Here is a 20,063-nt window from a genome sequence, read left to right as displayed (position 1 = left end):
TAAGAGGAAGATTGTAAGACAGCGGCAGTTTGGCTCCACCCCTCCAGCTGCATCAATCCCAGAAATGTTTCATAAGAGAAGCGCTTCTCCTTTTTGAAAAATACAGCCCGCTGCTATCTCTCCCGAGGATCTCTTAAAGGGGCCTGACACAATCCTCTTTCACTCGTGGCCCGTGGGAATGCTTAGAATGCTGACTTATTTGCTCTGAAAGGAAATGATTCTCACAGGTGGTGAACAAGAATATTTCTGAATCAATGAAGTTCGGGTGCTGTTCCTCTCATTGTCCCTTGCTTTCCCGAGGGTTGTCTTGTGCATTTTCAGTAGATAGGGATGCAAAAACTAGCAGAAGAGCAATGAGCAGGCAAGATGCTTACTGAGGTGTAGCTGTGTTGGTTCAAGCTAGCATACCTACCATGGAGTAAAGTTACTTATTATGGGGTGAGACTGCCTGCTGCTTGAAACTGGAGGCTGGAGCATTGGAAGACATATCAGTGGTTAAATCCCTAACACTTTAGTTCAAAAGGGAAACACAAGAAGAGCATGTTGCCGTAATCTAACCTAGAGGTTACCAGAGCAAAGATGACAGAAGAATTTTTAGATGTGCTCTAAGTCACCCAGAGTGGCTGGGGAAACCCAGCCAGATGGGCGGGGTATAAATAATAAAGTTGTTGTTGTTGTTAAGTTAGGTTATCCCTGTCTAGATAGGGGTGCAGCTGGGCCACGAGCCAAAGCTGATGGAAGGCTCTCCATGTTGCCGAGACCACTGGAGTCTCAAGCAACAGCAGTGGACCCAGAAGTACACCCAAGCTACATACCTACTCCTTCAGAGATGGTTGGACTCCATCAAGAGAGGGCCACCTGCCATCCATCTGGTCTAGGGAACCATCTGTAGCTCAGATGCAGAGAGTCCCTGCTTTAATCTCCAAGCAGGACTGGGAATATCCCCTGCATGAAACCTGGATTGAGCTTCAACTTATTGGCTCTCATCCAGTCCAATACTGAGACAAGACATCGGTCCAGTACATCTTCTGCCCCACCGGCAGATGTAAAGGAATAGCAAAGCTGTGTGCCATCAGAATATTGCTGACCCCACTCAGTGGTTTCATGTAGACGTTGAGCAGCATAGTGGATAAAATTGAACCCTGAGAAACCCCCCACGTTGAAGGCTCCATGGGGACGGACAGCACTCCCCAGGCATCACCCTCTGGAAACGATCATCCAGGTAGGCCTGCACCCACCGCAAAGCAGGTTTTCCCACAGGCATCTGGTTGGCCACTGTGGGAACAGGATGTGGGACTAGATGGGTGATTTGACTAATCCAGCAGGCTCTTTTTATGTTCTTACATACTGCCAATCTTTACAAACTTAGAGGATCTGTAGGGAAGGAGATGGCCTTTTAGATATTTGGTTCTTCCGTCATTAGGACACAGTAGCACACAGACTCACACCCGGGAAAAGCAAGGGAAGGTTAATAACTGGATGGAAGGTACTTTGCATCGCTGCAACAGGCTTCATTGGCTTTTGTACACATTGTTCTTCTTCTCCGGCATCCGCATTTCAGCCAGGACCTGTGGTCTAAACAATTGTGCTTGACGTTGATCTCTGAGGCTTTTCAAGTGAGTTGTAAAATCCATTCAGCCTGAAGCCCTTCTTCTTGGCATCAGCTGTCCGGAAGAGTTATGGTTATCAGCTCCGCTGCTCTGACCAATTTGTAGTGTGGGTTTCTATCACACATCCCCGGCACTGAATAAATGTCAGATTCACAGGCTTGCGGCATTGAGAGGCACAAAAGGCCTACCTGGTCATGCCACGAGGCAGGATCATCTATCCGCCACTCATCTCCCACTCCCAGCTGCCCACACAACCCCAAGACACGATGCGCTTTGCAGAAGACACGGGCAGAGCAAAATTACTCCACGGGGATTCAGAGACGAGCCAATCCACAAGCCGCAAGAAGGAAAATAAAACCACCCCATCGTTAGCCCAGCCCCAGACATAGCAGTCAGAATCAGAGAGCAATCAGGCTCGTGCTACAGGAATTATGGTCTGTGCAAAAAACCCTGCTGGAGTAAAACCACGTCCAGCAACCTGTGAAAAATAACAAAGGGGTTAAGTGTGTTTCCTGCAGTGAGACCAACTGTACTTTCTTATTGGCATTAAATTAGATGCAAGATCACAGCTGGTTACTGATGGGGCCAGGATGTCCATAAAGCGTCCAGGCACCTGCTGGTAAGTATATCTTGTTACCCAGGTGCCTCTTCGCTCTCACCTGTCCTGCTAGGAAACATAATGGGCAGGCAACTACTGTTGACCTCAACCTGGGCCTCCTTGTTTTAATTGCTGTGCTGATTTAATGGGGTTGTTGCATTGCATGTTTTAATTAGGGATGTTTATATATTAATGTTACAACGGGATTGTTTCATTGTCTGTTTTGAATCTGGATGCTTTTATTTTTGAATGTTGGCATACTTGGTTTTTATACTTGTAGCCTGCTTAGTTGCCTAAACTATCTTAAGATATTACCCTATTAACGTATATCTGTATCCCTGTATCATATAATGGCTCCTAGCCACAATGGCTATGCTCCATCTGCATGGCCAGAGGCAGCAATGCTTCTGAATGCCAGTTATTAGGAACCACAAGAGGGGAGAGTGTTCTTGTGATCGGATCCTGCTTCTGGTCTTCCCTTTGGAGCATCTGGTTGGGCACTGTGAGAACATGTGGCTGGACTAAATGGGCCTTTGGCCCTGATCCAGCAAGCTTCTTCTGATGCTCTTCTAGAGGACAGCATTACAACATGAAATACCATCAAAATTAAAATGCAAATCTCTGCATCAAGCGTCATATACATTTTTGACTGATAATAATAGCAACCTGCAGTGGGTGATTAATCTCTGCTTTGCCTTTAGCAGCCGATGAACTCAGGCTCAACGGCGCTCCCTGCTGACATGCCAACCTTCAACCTCATCAGCGAAAGCCTCTCCTTTGACTTCAAGGATACTGACATGAAGAGGTTGTCCATGGAGATAGAGAAAGAGAAGTGCGTTGTTCTCCTTCTTGGCTGTGGTAACTCATAGTCTCGTGGCGCTTGTAGCACAGTGCAGATTCCACCCACTCTTCTTTCTGTGACATTCAACTTAAAAGCATAGGAAGTCGACTGAGATCATATCAGACCATGCTTCCATCTAGCTCCATATTGTCTACATCATGACGTGGGGCCTGTGGACCAATTGTGGCCCACCAGGAGGGTTCACGTTGGCCCACGAGGCCATTTCTCCCAAGCCATGCCCACCTGTCCACCAGCTGACGTCACTGGATGATGTCAGCTGTTGGGGGCTGGATTCAGGCCTGCTGGGTACTGCTTTATCAGGTTGTACCCCACTGGAAAAGTGCAACCAGCAGGATTGAACATTCCATTCATCAACTGGTGAGTGCAGGGTTCAGTCCTTCTGGGTGCTGTTCCGCTAGTGTATACCCTGCAGCAAACGTGCTGGTGAAGCAGACCCCTCCTCTCACCCTCAATTTGTACCAGCGGGTGGACTACCCATTTCTCAGACACTTGATGTCATCATGATGTCAGATGATTGACAGTTAGTTGGCTCCATCTACCCGCTAAAGTTGTCCAGTGTGGGTGGGGAGATAGTGATCTGACTTGCTGGGCCAGAAAGGTTCCTCATCCCTGATTTACACCAACTCTCTAGGGCAGAGATGGCAAACCTCAGCCCTGGGGGGGGGCCAAACGTGGCTGCCTAAGCCTCTCTGACTGGCCCTCGAAATTCTCCCCAGTCTCCTAAGCTTTCTCAACTTGGGCACTGCAAGCATCTCAGATTTTTCCCATGTCCCACAACCAAGGAAGGGTAATGTCCTGATCTAGTGGAGGTTTGTAGTTCCCGATGCCCCAGGCAGGCAGGATTCCAAGGCAAGGCACAGTCAGCACTCCGGAGACCAGTCAAAGTTTGGGTTCAGGACCATGGACAGCAACCCCTCGATTGATACCAAACATGCAAGTTGTCTCAGCAAAGGCCTGCAGCTGAGTTTTATGGCACTGTTTCAATTAACTGGAAGCCCTGCCACTGTGTCATGGTCAGTTAACTGGCCAGCAGTGCTTTCTTCTGCCCCCTTTGTTTTCTTCCAAGCAATGGGGTTTCAACGTGTGGGAAATTTCACATTAGAATCATAGAATCATATCATTGTAGAGTTGGAAGGCAGCATGATGGTCATCTGGCTCAACCACCTTCAATGCAGGGATCTTTTATCCAACGTGGGGGTCTAACCCATTGCCTGAGAGTCTCGTGCTCTACTGACTGGACTATCCCAGCACCATGGGACTCTCTTGATCCCCAGAGGAGTCTCTGGACCAGCCATCAGAGTCTGCCAACAGTGGGGTTTGCTTGAGGTTCTGCAGAAGGGGTGCAGGCTTTGGTGCAGTGCGGACCTAAGCATGGGTCTGTCTCACCCCTGAAGCTGCAGTTCCTGGAGTACTCTGCCTCTGACAAATCTTGCTCTGAGGCCGTGACAACTTTGCGGGTTGCTCTCCCTGCGTCATATTACCTAACGCAGCGGAAGCGATGCCCAAAGACAGCTGAGCGGTGTCATACTGTACGCATGTCGGCACACCTCTGTCTATTCTGGAGTAGAATAGACAGGCCCAGGATTTAGCTGTGATTCCTGCTTTCCAGGGGTTGGACTAGATGGCTCCCTGTCTCCCTTCCAATTCTGCGGTTCTGTGATTTGCAGCTTCTGATTTGCTTATCTGACTACCAGGCTGGTAGGCTGGTCCAGATGACATTCAGTCACCTGTTCCAGACCTGCAGCTTTGTGAGGATGGGTGGGAAAGAAAAAAAGAAAAAACAACAACCCACCTCTGCTTTAGTGAAGCTTTTTTGGTGCATTTCAAAGCAATGTCATCGGTTTCATCCTCCAGGCAGCGCTTCAGGGATAATTAAATGAGAAGCCTATCTATTTTAGCTGCGTCTGCAAAAATTGTTTGGTTTCGCGGCTAATGGCAGGCACTCTGTGTGTCTGTGTGTGTCTGTGTGTGTCGTTGCTCAGGGTGGAGTACATGGAGAAAAGCAAGCACCTCCAGGAGCAGCTGAACGAACTGAAGACGGAGATCGAGGCTCTGAAGCTGAAGGAGAGGGAGACGGCGATGGACATCTTGCACAGCGAGAACAACGAGCGGGGCAGCAGCAAGCACAACACCATCAAGAAGGTATCGTAGGCCACGCCACTGCGTAAAAACCGGGATTTCTTGGTGCGTGAAAATGCGGCCGAGCTCAATTCAGGACATGACGCGCAGGGGGAGAGAGAGAGAGAGAGAGACCTTGTTCTGTGTTTTGGAGAGCGCCTTTATTTAATTCTTTTATTTTTATTTCATAAAATTTATATACAACAGCCCCTTCAAACTGTATGCAAAAAGAACAAGACATTGACATTGTCAGTAAAAAAACAGTTAAAAATGGCTATTGAAAACGTTGAAAAACAGTAAGAGCTGAAATCAACAGTAAGCTAAAAAGCAGATGAAAACGCAGTTCAAGATTCTACGTATCTGAGTAGCCTTTGCCTAAATCAAATGCTTCCATCAGCTGTCAAAAAGGGCACAGTGAAGCTGCCTGATCTCAAAAGGCAGGGAGTTCCGAAGTGTCTGTGCTGCCACGCTAAAATGCTCAGTGGCTTACAAATGTGGAACCAGCATTGCACGCTGGCTGTAAAAGTGCCTCTTGCGTTCAGTAATTCACAGTGCTTTTTTTCTGGAGGGGACGCGGGGGTATGCATACCCCTAAACATTTTGTGAATCTAAGTTTGGCCTCATTGAGGAACGGTATTTCAATATGAGTAGGAAAATGAGAGTACCCCTAAACATTTCTTTAGAAAAAAAGAACTGGTAATTTCCTTAGAGACCCTGAGAAGACCGGGGGAACCTTTGGCCTTCCAGGTGTTGCTGTAGCACAACTCCCAGCGAGTGTTTCTCAGCTACCTAATGCTTGGGGGCAGGGGAAGGAATGTTTTCCAGTTCAAAATTTAATAATAAAGGAGACAAGTGCACCTGACTAGAGGGGGCATTCCATAACCGGGGAGCCACCACCGAAAAGGTACTGCCACTGGTCAGCGTCCGACCCTGATTGCAACAGCACCAAGACGCAGTGTCCAATAGCAAAAAAATAGCAGAGGAGCTTTACAGTTTCACCTTGGTCCTAGAAACCCCCCGCCCCACCAATGTTCTTATGGGGCTTCCAGGTTCTTATAGGGCTTCCAAGAGTAGGGCGGCAGAGAAAAGTGCATGGTATGTGGCTGGAGATCTCTTTGATTTCATAACACATAGAGCTGCGGCAGGGAAAAAGTCTTGGAGTGAGAGAGGGGAAAGGCAATACATTTCACAAGGGCCGTGTTGGATTCCCCCCCCCCCCCCCCCGAGGCCCACATGGTCCACCTCTGTGGCTGGCCAGTTGCATAAAACCAGGATCTTTTTTCTGCCATTGCAGCCCAGCAGCTGGTATTCAGCAGCATACTGCTCCTGGTTGGAGAGGTTCTACTTAGGCATCATTTCAGAGCCTCATTTTCCATATTGCTGATCTCAGCAAGCAAAAAAAAGTTAAAAATTCAGTTGACTGTTGACTGTCCGTGCTTCCCTTTGTGTGCCTCGTTTGGTTACAAGAGGAAAAATTGCCTCAGCTCTCTGCCTGGTTGACCTGCTGTTTCGAAATCATTCTTCTCCCATCGTTGCGGGATTCAGCAATGTTGAAATATTTGCTGAGAAGAGGGAAATCTTTGGATTGCCTTGAATATCTCTTTGGAGTCCCAGGAGACTTTGTCAGCAAGGAATCTCCCCTTTAAGCCAAAGATAACAAGCTTTCTATTTAAAAAATCCCTTAGCAGATGGAGGGAGGATCGTTACAGACAAGAAACTTGAGCTGTGGGTCTCGAATTGCTTCATCTCATCTCTGCTTTGTTTTATTTTGATTTATTTCCTACTTGGATTTTGTTACTTTATTTTTTCATTTGTTTCACTTGTGTCCCACCTGTTTCCCCTTTCACCTCTAAGGAGCTCAGGGTGGCAGACATGGTTCTCCCCTTCCTCCTCTAATCCCCACAACAGCCCTGTGAGGTAGGCTAGGCTGAGAGAGTTAGGTTAGACTGGCCCCTAAGCTCACCCAGCAAGCTTCATGGCTGAACGGGGGATTCGAACCCTGGTCTCTCCCAGCTCCTAGCCTGCCACTCTAACCACGGCACCATATTGGCCTGTGACAGTACCGTCAACATATTTCGACCCAGGACCCACCTTTTAACCTCAGCCCAGGACATGGGACCCATTTCTGTTTTCTTTTTCTTTTTAACTCTATATGTCCAGATGCAAAGGAAGCTCTTGTATCATTAATATGTAGAAAATATGATTTTAGGAAGGGCAGCTTGTCGTGTCGGGATGGACTGAAGTGGGACGGGCAGGGAGGGGCACCCATGCACCCCAACCTCTGCGTGGCAGCATTACTGCTGCTTCCCAGGAGGGGGAGAGGGAGGGTCAAGGTCGCAGGGTGACTGCCGTTATCCTGGTGCACCAACAAAACCAGTCCGAGGCTTCTTCCGGTGCCTATTGAAATCATACTCTGCACCCTTTTTCCTTGCTGCCTGCAAGGGACAACTTCAGAACAGATCTTGTGCTGACCTACATTGCAATTTAAATACAGTGGTGCCTCGCAAGACGAAAAGAATCCGTTCCGTGAGTCTCTTCGTCTAGCGGTTTTTTCGTCTTGCGAAGCAAGCCCATTAGCGGATTAGCGCTATTAGCGGTTTAGCGGCTATTAGCGGCTATTAAAGGCTTAAGGGATTAGCGGATTAGCTGCTAAAAGGCTATTAGCAGCTTAGTGCCTAAGAAAAAGGGGGTGGGGAGCGGAAAAAACCCCCCAGGAATCGCAAGACATTTTCGTCTTGCGAAGCAAGCCCATAGAGAAATTCGTCCTGCGAAGCACCTCCAAAACGGAAAACCCTTTCGTCTAGCGGGTTTTCCGTCTCGCGAGGCATTCGTCTTGCGGGGCACCACTGTAGATGGAAGGAAATATCAATAGATCAATAGAGGTTGATGCCCACTGCTGCGACAGGTGAACACTCTCCTGGCCCATAATTCATTTCTTTCATTAAAATGTATATACCGCTTAATAACAAAAAAACCCAAGCAAACCCTCAAAGCGGTTTACAAAGAATAAAAGAGTGACATTTTCAGCTAAAACAACTATTCAAAGCAGTCAAAAGACAAAATCATTTGTAGCATTTTGGCGCAGGGTGAGGGACATCCGCTTGCCCTCCAATGAAAATGGAATACAATCCTTGCCCAGGATGTTTTCCTGTGCGATTCCTGTTGAAATGGGACTCTGAGTGGGCCTTGGGCAAGAGAGCTTTCCGGAGGAGATAGTGCCCTGTGAGCTATAGACCCGCCAACCCAATTTTCACACTTTGTTTGAGGAAAACGCGACCGGGGAACGTTGACACTCTCGAATTCACAGAGGACCTCTTCTTTTGTGTGTTTGTTTCTCATTTTGCCGGTTTAGCCTCAAGCCCAGGGCAGAAGACCTATCTGCATTTGAGACCTTCCAAGTAGGTTATTCCAAGATTTCTTTGCGTGCGGTGATGGGATGGCCACCTGTCTCTTACTAACCCCTGCATGAGCTTGCTTGTGGGAAATCCACTGCCTTTCACCACCCCCGGCAGGGCTGTTGGAGCTTGTCACCCCACGGCAGGGTCCTTGTGAGGGTGAGATCTGGCAAACGGGTCAGGAGCCCTATGGTACCCCTCCTCCCAGAGGGTGCGATGCTGGAGGGGACCTCTCCTTTTTTGCCGCGTCTCCCCACTTTTTGTGCAATTCCACCAGTCCTGCTTTTGCCAGCCTGGGGCCCTCCAGATCTTTCGGACCGCAACTCCCATCAGCCCCTAGTCAGCACGGGTATATGGTGTTAAAGGAGCATGGTCACGCTGGCAGGGGCTGATGGGAGCTGTAGTCCAAAGCATCTGGAGGGCAGCAGGTTGGCAAAGGCTTATCCTGTCACCTGTGCTTTTTCACGTAGCCCAACAGATCAAGAATACTCCATTAGGAAATTTATTCACTTAGCGTATATCCGAAACGCAGCTGTGCAGCTTTCTCCCGCCACCACACAGGTAACAGCAGATGTTAACGGTTGCTAGTTCATTTCTGGGCCTGGTTAGAGGTGCTCACATTTAAATCCCTAAACTTAGTCCCCTAATTTGAAAAGACTGCCTCTTTCCCTGCAGACCCTCTTGGGTATTCAGATTGCCAGAGGGGGCCCTCTTGGTAGTTCCTCTGCCCGCAGAAGTTCAGTGGGCGGGTGAATCAGGAGAGGGCCTTCTCCGTGGTGGCTCCTAAGCTGTGGAATTCCCTTGCCACCGAAGCAAACCTGGCACCTTCATTATGTGTAGGCTAGAAACACCCCTTTTTACCCTGACCTTTGATGCTTGAGATGTATATTTTTAAGACCCACCCTGTACCTGTGGCTGTTAACATGCTTTAAACTGTTTTTCATACTGTATTTCTAAATTGCTTTAACCTGGACATTATGGTGGAGGGTAGCGGTAATGAGAAATCATAGAATTACAGAGTCGGAAGGGACCACAAGGCTCATCTAGTCCAGGCGCCTGCAGTGCAGGAATTTTTTTGCCCAACGTGAGGCTCGAACCCATGACCCTGAGATGAAGAGTCTCATTCTCTACCAACTGAACTATCAAATAAATCACAGCAACAATATGGAAGGGTTGGCTTCCTGCAGAGGCCTCTGCGTTCAGAAGCTTGACCTTTCCCAATTCTCCGCCCCTCCTCTTCAAAAAGCCACGGCAGAGGAGCACTTACGCAAAAACAGGAGTGATGCCTCCTCATTTTAGGCTGCATGCGTGATGGGGAAGGGAGGGACAGATACCTCTCCCACAAAGAGAATCGCTACCCTGCAGGGAAAGTTCAAAGTTGAATCCTCGGCTCTGTTCCTCATCTCCTGCCCCCTCCCCTCATTAATCACCCCCTCCCTTGGCAGCCGATTCATTCCCCCTCCTCCTTTTTTAACTTCTGAAAAATCTTTCTGAAACCCTTTTTTGAAGCTGCCGCTTTTGCTCTCTCCCGTTCGAGTCGAGCACTTCAAAGCTGCTCCGTGGTCTTTGGAAGCCTTCGCTCGAGCGTCCTCATTGGCTGGTGCTCTGGCACCTCTTCTTCATGCCCCCCGCGGTTTGCTCCGCAGAACCGTTCAGATCTCAACGAAGGGCAGGAATGCCACCCAGGCTGTTCCTGCGGGAGGATCCTTAATTGGAACGGCTTGTCATCGTTGGCACCTTTCAAGATGGGCCATGCAGGATTTGGGGGGGGGGGGAGCGGGCTTTCAGAGTCTGCTAACTGGCCTCACTAGCGTTACATAAGGACATCTGAAGCGCCTGCCAGTGGCCCATCTTGCCCGGCATTCTCACAGTGCCTGTTGGAAACCTGCAAGCAGGATCTGAGCACAAGAGCAGTGTCCCTGCCCTGTGGTTGCCGCCAGCTGGTAGAATCATAGAGATGGAAGGGATCCCCAAAGCTCATCTAGTCCAACCCCTTGCAACGCAGGAATCTTTTGTCCAACATGGGACTTGAATCCATGACTCGGAGATTAAGAGTGTCATGCTCTATGGACTGAGTGGTTGCTCCCTCCAACGGTGTGGAGGCATAGCATTTGTGAGCATAACAATTGTGGCTAGTAGTTGCCGATAGCCTTTTCCTCCATGCAGTTGCCTCATCCTCTTTTAAGGTAAAGGACGCGGGTGGCGCTGTGGGTTAAACCACAGAGCCTAGGACTTGCCGATCAGAAGGTCGGTGGTTCGAATCCCTGCGACGGGGTGAGCTCCCGTTGCTCGGTCCCTGCTCCTGCCAACCTAGCAGTTCAAAAGCACCTCAAAGTGCAAGTAGGTAACGCTCTGGCGGGAAGATAAACGGTGTTTCCGTGCGCTGCTCTGATTCGCCGGAAGCGGCTTAGTCATGCTGGCAACATGATCTGGAAGCTGTACGCCGGCTCCCTTGGCCAATAAAGCGAGATGAGCGCCGCAACCCCAGAGTCGGCCACGACTGGACCTAATGGTCAGGGGTCCCTTTACCTTTAACTTTAAGGTGGTGGTCATCACTGCCTCCTGCGGGAGCAGGTTCCCCAGATTAACTATGTGCTGTGTGAAGAAGTCCTTTCTTTTCTCTGTCCCGGATCTTCCAACCTCCAGCTTCTTTGGATACCCACCAGTCCTCAAGTTACAAGACAGGGATAAAAACTTCCCCCTGTCCACTTCCTAAATTGAATCCTGAAAGGGAGGAGCAGAAAGAACGATAATATTGTTCCCCAAGGCAATCTCTTCCGTGGAGCTTTTATTTTGGGTGGCTTCAAGTCCTGGTAGGTCCAAAGATGGCTTTGTAGCTAGTCTGTTTGCTAAAAAACAGCTTTCCGGTCCTGTAGCTAAGTATATACCTGGGGCAAAGCAATGGGGAGGTTTCATGCTGGTTTTGTGCCCCAAGGAAGCAGGTGAGCCATCAGTGAACAAAAAGGATGAATGGTTGCTGTGATGACACTTGGTTTAACTGGCCTGTTGCTCCATTGCTTCTTGTCTTTGGCATATGCAAAATCTTAGATGAGCATTTTTGGGGGGCGATTTTCTTTCATGCTCGTCAAACATAAAAGTTACTGAGGCCAACATGAGGCTACTTTGGCAATCTAGAACTTCTGGCTAGCATGTCCTCAATGGGGCAAATGGTGGTGTCAAACCCTTTGGAGCCTGCATTGACTTAGGCTAAACCTCTGCCTTCTGTTAGATCTCGGGTTGTCTTTTTCTCACTGCCTGACTTCCTAAACTAACCCACTCTCCTTGAGTACCTCGCCACTCTGCTTTGCTCTGTCACTTTGCCTGTGAAACTCACTTTTCCCTCAAGGTCCAGGCTGCAGAGTTTGATTTCCCAACAGTGCCAGACCAAGCCACTTTCAGAATGGCGCTCAAAAAGGGGTGAGACATGCAGCAGCACCTTCGTGTGAGCGGCTGTCGCAGCTGATCCATTTCGCACAGCTGTACTATTGCATGTCACATGGAACTTAGTAATATGAAGTGTTGTCACACGGAAGATGGAGCAAGCTTGCTTTCTGCTGCTCCAGAGGTAGGACCTGAGACAACGGATCCGAATGACAAGAAATGAATTTCCAACTAAACAGTGGGAGGAACTTTCTGATGGTAAGAACTGTTCAACAGTGGAACAGACTACCTTGGAAGGTATTGAACTCTCATTGCTGGTGGTTCTTAAACAGAGGTATTTGTCATGGAATCTTCAGCTGTGATTCCCGCATTTCAAGGGGTTGGACTAGATGATCCTTGGGTCCCTTCCAACTCTATGATTCTATGAAATGGCTCTCTCAAATCAAGTATCTGCTTGTGAAACTGATGAGTCTTCTCTCTCAAAGATTTGTGGATTTCTTTGGGTTGTTTCTCCAGTTTTCATCTGGTTGTGATTCTTCACTGGAAGTTTTTAAACAGCGGTTGGATGGCTATTTGCCATGGAATCTTCAGCTGTGATTTCTAGTTTGCAGAGGGTTGAACTAGATGACTCTTTGAAGCCTGCTGGTTTTTGGGAATCGTTTATATTTCGGGAGCTATTTCTTTATCTTCGTGCTGATGACTGAAGGAACCAGCAGTCCTTTTTCCAAAGAGTACCCCTGATCTATGAATCTTACCACTGAGAGATTGGGCAAGTAATCTGTGAATTGTGAGGCCCATCAGAGGCATCGCTTGCTTCCGTGTAGAGTTGTAATATTTATGGATTTAGGGCTCTCCTTTTTAAAAATGCATGTTAGCACTTTCTGACTTCTGCAAAAGTTCCCAAATGAAAATGCCATTCATCTCGGGTGCTCCTGTGGCTTAGTCAAGGGTGAGGCTGGGTGCACTTGGTGCTGAAAGCCTCTGAATTCTGTAACCTGTGCAATTATTCTGCACTTCCGCCAATTTCTATGTGATACGGAGCTACAGAACATTGGGAAGCTTCAGCTCACAACTCCCAGAAATCTTATTCCACAACCTTTTCTGGCTTCCACAGTTTCACCAGGCATTGCCTCGGCTCCCTCAAACAAATCCTCAGAAGTAGAAATTTGCTTTGTAAAACCGAGAATCCCATTAGCTGAATTTTGTACATCTTGCCGCATCCTGGGCTTTCCCCCTTCGCTTGTGTTGAATTATGGCATTCCCTCTTCCTGATGGCAGAGTTGTGGCTTGAAACTTGTCCTGATTTTGACACAAACCTATATTGTGGTCACAGCTCACACTTCCGCTTCCCCATTGGTGAGCTGGGAGTAATGGGTCCATTCGAGCCATTTTTTTATTCTTCGATATTTGCTGTTTCCCAGTCCCAATAGCCTGGATTTCCACTTCCTGCTATTGCTGAAAATTATTGCATGTTACTGCAGCATTTTAAATTTCACTCTGATTTGTAGCTTTCTTACACAATCTCTATGTTGCTTGTGATTGAGCAGCATTAGCCAAGGACCCGATATTTCAAATTCTGTATGTGTTCTCAGAGGGAGAGTCTGCAAAGCTGGAAGCTCTCCTTGGAAGAGAGATGGAAGTCAGTTATCTTGGTCATCAGGATTTTCTGGCCTTCTTCTTGATGCTTGAATCTTCATAGGAACAGTATGGACTTTACCTCTTGACTAGAATTAAGCACTACGCTTTGTATGTTCTCTGTTTATTGAGACAGCAAACAAACCTCCTCTTGTGCTAATCTTGCTAGGAAAAACAAATCCAGAAAATGAGCCAAGAAGAACTTGATTTTATACTTTTCAATCTTCTGAATAAACGTTTGAGTAGTACAGTCGTAACTTGGAAGTCAAACGGAATCCATTTCGGAAGTCCGTTCGACTTCCATAGCGTTTGAAAACCAAAGCGCGGCTTCAGATTGGCTGCAGGAAGCTCCTGCAGCCAATCAGAAGCCGCAAAAGCCCCGTCGGATGTTCAGCTTCCAAAAGAACGTTCAAAAACCGGAACAGTCACTTCCAGGTTTCAGTCATTTGAGAGCCAAAACATTCATGAGCTAGGCTGTTCGAAAACCAAGGTACGACTGTACAGGGCCTTCAAGTTTTGGGACACGTTATAGAGTTGCATAGGAACATAGGAAGCTGCCTTTTCCGGAATCAGACCATTCATTCATCTAGCTTAGTATTGTCTACCCTGACTGGCAGCAGCTTGTCAGGATTTCAGGTAGGGAATCTCTCCCAGCCCTACCTGGAGCTGCTGGGGATTGAACCTGGGTTGTTCTGCATGCAAGGCAGATGCTCTTCCACTGAGCTACAGCCCTTTCTCAGAGGAGAAATAGACAGATCCCTGCCTCATGCCATGGACAACTTAAAATTTTATACAGCATTTGGGAAGACAGCAGACCGACAGCAGCAGAGGACGAATATAAGGAAATTCATTTCCACATACTTAGATTTCCTTCCACTGGGAGGCTGCAGACCGAAGGTGCTAAACCAAAGCTTTATTGGCAGAGGTGGGTACAGAAAGATAATTTAAATGGGACGCAAGAGCTGGTCCTGAGAGGGGGTTAGGGAATTTGTTTATTAAAAATCTCTCCTTTCTGCTGTAAAATAGCCCTTGAGGCAGCAAGGAGCCCTCAGAATAACACCCAGGGGGTTCCAGATAGAAGCAATGTGACAATGCTTAATGTTTGGCTCCTGGGTTTGATTGGTGTTTTATTTCAAGGACCTCTGGATCTGCAGCTTGACAATACTGCAAATTCTATGTCCTTTTAAAATGTGTTTCTGGGAGGGTTTTTATGGTTTGCTTTTGTTTTTATTATGTATTTTGTGTTCTCATTTTGTATTTTTGTGTTGTGAGCCACCCTGTGATCTTCGGATGAAGGGTGGCATGTTGTTGTTGTTTAGTCTTTTTGTCGTGTCCGACTCTTCGTGACCCCATGGACCAGAGCAGGCCAGGCACTCCTGTCTTCCACTGCCTCCTGCAGTTTGGTCAAACTCTTGCTGGTAGCTTCGAGAACACTGTACAACCATCTCGTCCTCTGTCGTCCCCTTCTCCTTGGGCCCTCCATCTTTCCCAACATCAGGGTCTTTTCCGGGGAATCAAGTATTGGAGCCTCAGCTTCACGATCTGTCCTTCCAGTGAGCACTCAGGGCTGATTTCCTTAAGAATGGAGAGGTTTGATCTTCTTGCAGTCCATGGGACTCTCAAGAGTCTCCTCCAGCACCATAATTCAAAAGCATCCATTCTTCAGCGATCAGCCTTCTTTATGGTCCAGCTCACACTTCCATACATCACTAAAGGGTGGCATACAAATTTAATAAATAACAACAACAATGAGGAAGGAACACACGGTGCTGCCTTACACCGTCAAACCGTTGGCCCATCTAGCTCAGTATGGTCAACAATGACTGGTAGCAGCTCTTTGGAGTTTCAGGCAGCCCTACCTTGGGGTTAAAACTGGGACCTTCTGCATTCCAAGCAGCTGCTCTGCCACTAAACAGCTATTCCCCTTTGGACTTGTTGGATTTAGATCCATGCAGCACGGTCGGATGCTCCACCTTGAGCTATGGCCTCTCCTTCGCTTTCATCCGGAGGACCCTGTATTTCGGGGGGTTGGACTAGATGACCCCTGTGGTCCCTTCCAACTCTACAATTCTGTGATTCTATGTCCCAGTTCTGAATCTTTCATTTGGGTAGAGGCCCCTCTGTGATGAAGCCCCAGCATGGGAACAAAGGTCATGTTTGCGACCTCCCGAGTTTTCCTCTCCACCTTGGATGGAGCCTGCAGACTTTTTCATGTTTAATTATGTGGTTAACATGCTAATCCCCTTTTTATGAGCTCTGGGGGCGCAGCACAGACATCTCTTCAGGAAGCTGATTTCCTCTGCACGTAGTGCGCTGGCTTCGCTAATTCCAGCTGGCTGAACTTCAGGGGGGCTGGCTGCTGCTTCAGACTTCAGAAGAATGTAGGAGACGGGGTTTGTTTTCGTTCTTGAGGGTCTCTCATTCTCTCTGTGCCTCGGACTTCAAGGGTTTCCTCTTAGGCCAGGCTGATGAATCTGTGACGAACGCTCAACAGGAGCAGGCAGGATTTTGGAGCAGCTTCAAACTTGTTTTTCTTTCTTCCCCCCAAAGAGAAAAGGCATGCGTTTTGCCTGCAAAACAGGAAAGAGGGGAACCAGAGCAATCCAGCTCTCCTTTCTGGGAAAGAGTAGGCAGTTGGCATGCCTTCATAAGAACATTAGAAGAGCCTGCTGGATCAGGCCAATGGCCCATAAAGTCCTGCATCCTATTCTCACAGTGGTCAACCAGATATCTTTTCTGGGAAGCTGCTGGGAACCTTCTGTTTGCAGAGGTTCTGTTCCAAATCTATACTGTCCTCCTTCTCCTGGGAAGATTCAGGATTAGGATCAGGGGGAGGGGGTGGCTTCCACCATTATTCTTCAGTGCAGTCCTCCTCAACACAGTCCCTGATGAGCAGAGCCATCACGGCTAGTAGCCACTGATTCTCTTATTCATGAATTTTTCCAGTCCTATTGTTAAGCGGGTGGCGCTGTGGTCTAAACCACTGAGCCTAGGGCTTGCCGATCGGAAGGTGGTGGTTTGAATCCCCGCGATGGGGTGAGCTCCTATTGCTCGGTCCCTGCTCCTGCCAACCTAGCAGTTCGAAAGCACGTCAAAGTGCAAGTAGATAAATAGGTACCGCTCCGGTGGGAAGGTAAACGGCTTAGTCATGCTGGCCACATGACCCGGAAAAACTGTCTGTGGACAAATGTCGGCTCCTCGGCCAGTAAAGCGAGATGAGCGCTGCAACCCCAGAGTTGTTCGCGACTGGACTTAACTGTCAGGGGTCCTTTACCTTTTATTGTTAAGCCACCCAATCTTATGGCCATCGCTGCTTCCTGCAGGAATGAGTTCCATAGCTTAGCCAAGCATTGCATGAAGAAGTTATTTCTTTTATCGGTCCTGAATCTCCCAACCTACAGCTTCATTAGATATCCAAGAATTCAGGGAGAAAAACCTTTCTCCATCCTCTTTCCCCATGCCTTCCCACGCCAAGGCTCACTACAACCCCCAGTTCTCTTAAGTAGCTAGCTATTCTCCTCCATAAACTCAGCCTTTCAGAAAGGTTCTGTTGGTATATTGTCATTGCTGTGGTGGAGAGCTGGATTTAATGGGCAGCCCAGATCCTTATCCTCCCCACTCCCCCTACGTGGGCCTGTCCCCCTGTCAATAGTCTAGCGTCACAGTGCCTACGATCCCCCTTTCAGCCCTGCCCCATTGAATTAAGCAGGGCTTTCTTTTTAATAAATGTGTCTAGAATATTACTCTTTCAGATGCAGAAAAAGGCTGTTCTTTTGCTTCAAAGGGTATATTATAAACTGAAAGGAAATGGATTCATGAAAGCTAATTTTCTGTGGAGTGGCTACGACACCTCCAGCTTGCTCCAGCATATGTTTACTCAGGAGCAAGTCCCACTCATTTCTCAGACTAAACGTGCATAGAACTGCAGCCTTTCTCTGTGCAATTCGGATATTCTGCGTTCCTATAATACCATGAAAGAGTAGCAATAAATGTTATTGTTTATTGCTACCCTTCCATTACATTATCAGGAACATTTCTGAGTTTTATGAGTGTGTTCTGCCTTTGCATCATGATGCTGAGCTCTAGATAATGTTTCTAAGCTTAGGTAATAAAGCCTTGCTTTCTTTACCGCTGGTGTCCCCAGTGTGACTGGTAGGGTGGAAGGCAGGGAGACCAACAGTAGAGGGAGCCAGAGCTAATGACAGGCAGAGCCAACTAAGACCGGGTGTAGCATCATAGAATCATAGAGTTGGAACGTCACCAGCTTAAAACGTAACTGGGTCATTATTCTTCTCAGCCCAGATCGGAGCTTGTTTGGGGTCAAACTCATCAAAAGGCAGCATTTCCCAAGAAATGACAGGATAGATATGGATTGTGGCTAACATTGTGTGTACACCAGTTCTCAAACCAGTGGCGAGAGCGCACTAGATGCAGAGTAAGCAGGAGCGTGTACAGAGTCTAATTCAGCTTTTGCCGTCCTCCTCCTCCCTGCTGCACTGAGACTAAGGAGGAGGAAACTGCTAGAAAGTAAGCAGGCAGGCAGGTGGGGGCTGGCAGACAGCAGACTGAGATTTGGGGCACAGTGCCCCATTCCCCCATTTGCAGGGTGGGAGAGGGAGGCCTGAGAAGTTTAGGGATGTTAAAAGGAGATTGCTTAGATGCCAGGGTGACCTTGTCTCTGCAAAACACAGCCTCTGTGCCGTTTGCCAGTGACAGGTAAATGAGATGCTGTAAACTTTTTATGCTGCTGAAATACAAGGCAAGGTTGGCAGCATAGTTGGTTTTTTTTTAAAAAAAGGGATGAGATATTGTTTGCATTCTTTTTAAGGGCCTGAGACTAAATGTTGCATGCAAATCTGTGCCATGAGACCCTGGTTTCTCGAGAAAAGCTGTTTTGAGAGGGGGCATTTGGAGTAGTAAGTAGCGTGTATGTTAACCCTTTGGCTACATGCTGTTTCAAATCAATCCCTTAAGAACACAAGAGGAGCTCTGCTGGATCAGGCCAATGGCACATCACGTCCAGAATCCTGTTCTTACACTGGCCAACCCGATACTCCAATGGGAAGTTCCCATGCGGGACCTGATCACAACAGCACTCTCCTCTTCTGAAGTTTCCAGTGACTGGCATTCGAAAGCCTTGCCCCCTCCAACTGTGGAGGCAGAGCATAGCCATCATGGCTCGTAGACAGCAATAGCTTTCTCCTCCATGAATTTGCCTGGTCCTCTTTTGAAGCCAGTTCCGCAGTTTAATGAGCGAGTTCCACAGTTCAATGATTTGGACTGAAGAAATGGCTTCTTTTATCTGCCTTTCCAAAGGGGCTTTTCTGTCTCACACACATCTCTAGGTAGATCTGGATACTCCGCTTCCTTAATTCTTCCTCTGGAGTCACAGGAAGCCCCATCTGAGATTCTCAAGTGGAAACAGACTCCTAACTCAGAGTAGTCCCATTTCCATAAACCCCACACCGTGGCTGTTTCTCCTCCTCCTCCCACTTGCCCCCCCCTCCAGTTTTATTGGGGAAACGGCCTAAATGGATTTGGTGGTCTCATTTCAATTCTGTGCAATTTTTGCCAAGCCAGCAAAAATGGGGGGGCCTGCAGTTATTGGGTTAGCTAGTGCAAAATGAGCTTGACTGCAACGGAGTTATTGGTTCCTCCAAATCAAATAAAAGCCCCGGGTCTCCTGGGGGGATACAGCAGCCTCCAGGCAGAAGGAGCAAAGAAGATACCCCCCCCCCTTTTCTTCTTCTTCTCCTTTCTCCTTCTGGCTATTTGATTGCCTTCCTCTTCTCTCCCTCTCCCCTTCATATATATATTTTCTTTGATTCGCCCAGTTAGCGCATTGTAGAGCCTATTCTCCTTCCTCTCTCCCCTCCCTCCCTGCAGGAAGAGGGACGGATCGCACAATGGCGCCTTGTAAAATCAATTTTCTCCCTGTGACAAAAATGTAATTTGCTCTTAATCACCCAGGTTTGGCTTGCACGAAATCTTGCTGCGTGCGATGGCACACACATGCTTGCTTCCCCCCCTCCCCGCCTTGCATCTGCGTCGAAGAAAACAGCCCACACATTCAGAGACACCTGTAGTAGCAGAGGAGGAGGAAAAGCTTGGGTCTGATCTTGTCTCCTTCTAGAGAAGGGGGATGCTCAGAGAGAAGCAGCAGAGGCCGGGGTTGGTTGGGGGGCATGCATCTACTTCTCGTAACCGCCAGGCTGTTTTGGATAAAGAATGGCAAGCATGGGAAACAGGCGGCCTTTGCAGAGCCAGCCCTTCTCCCTGCAGACTTCGGCGTAGGAGGCTCTGTGCCACCGAGGTGTGCAAGTTGTTGCCACTGATTAGCCCGACGCAGGGAAGAGTGAAATTGGTAGTTTCCAGAATAACAGGGCGAGATGTTTTGCTGCAGGATTGCCCTCTGCATTTAAAAACTGGGGGAGAGGAGGGGACCTCAAACCCAGGGACTGAAT

At 48.1% G+C, this 20,063-nt stretch overlaps 2 protein-coding genes across 13 annotated transcripts in view; both read left to right on the top strand.

Moving 5' to 3' along the window:
• Window positions 1-20,063, top strand: part of UQCR10 (ubiquinol-cytochrome c reductase, complex III subunit X) — a 433,107-nt gene that overhangs the window by 176,013 nt on the left and 237,031 nt on the right. The window lies entirely within an intron of this gene.
• Window positions 1-20,063, top strand: part of NF2 (NF2, moesin-ezrin-radixin like (MERLIN) tumor suppressor) — a 97,594-nt gene that overhangs the window by 64,752 nt on the left and 12,779 nt on the right. For 4 of the 12 annotated variants that reach the window (XR_014505974.1, XR_014505977.1, XM_083417775.1 and 1 more), the window contains exons 15-17: window positions 2,910-3,040; window positions 5,053-5,212; window positions 8,541-8,586. Coding sequence is in view for 8 of the 12 variants with exons in the window: in XM_083417775.1 (XP_083273901.1) it covers window positions 2,910-3,040; window positions 5,053-5,212; window positions 8,541-8,576 (327 nt within the window). In the remaining 4 variants the exon portion in view is untranslated. The remainder of the gene's footprint in view (window positions 1-2,909; window positions 3,041-5,052; window positions 5,213-8,540; window positions 8,587-20,063) is intronic. The other 8 variants (XR_014505975.1, XM_083417770.1, XM_083417769.1 and 5 more) reach the window with 3 other exon arrangements.

Source organism: Podarcis tiliguerta (genome assembly GCF_965153285.1).
Source record: "Podarcis tiliguerta genome assembly, chromosome: 16".
In the NCBI taxonomy this organism is placed as follows: Eukaryota; Metazoa; Chordata; class Lepidosauria; order Squamata; family Lacertidae; genus Podarcis; species Podarcis tiliguerta.
The sequence above is the reverse complement of the archived record's forward strand: the minus strand, read 5'-3'. Positions and strand labels throughout refer to the sequence as shown.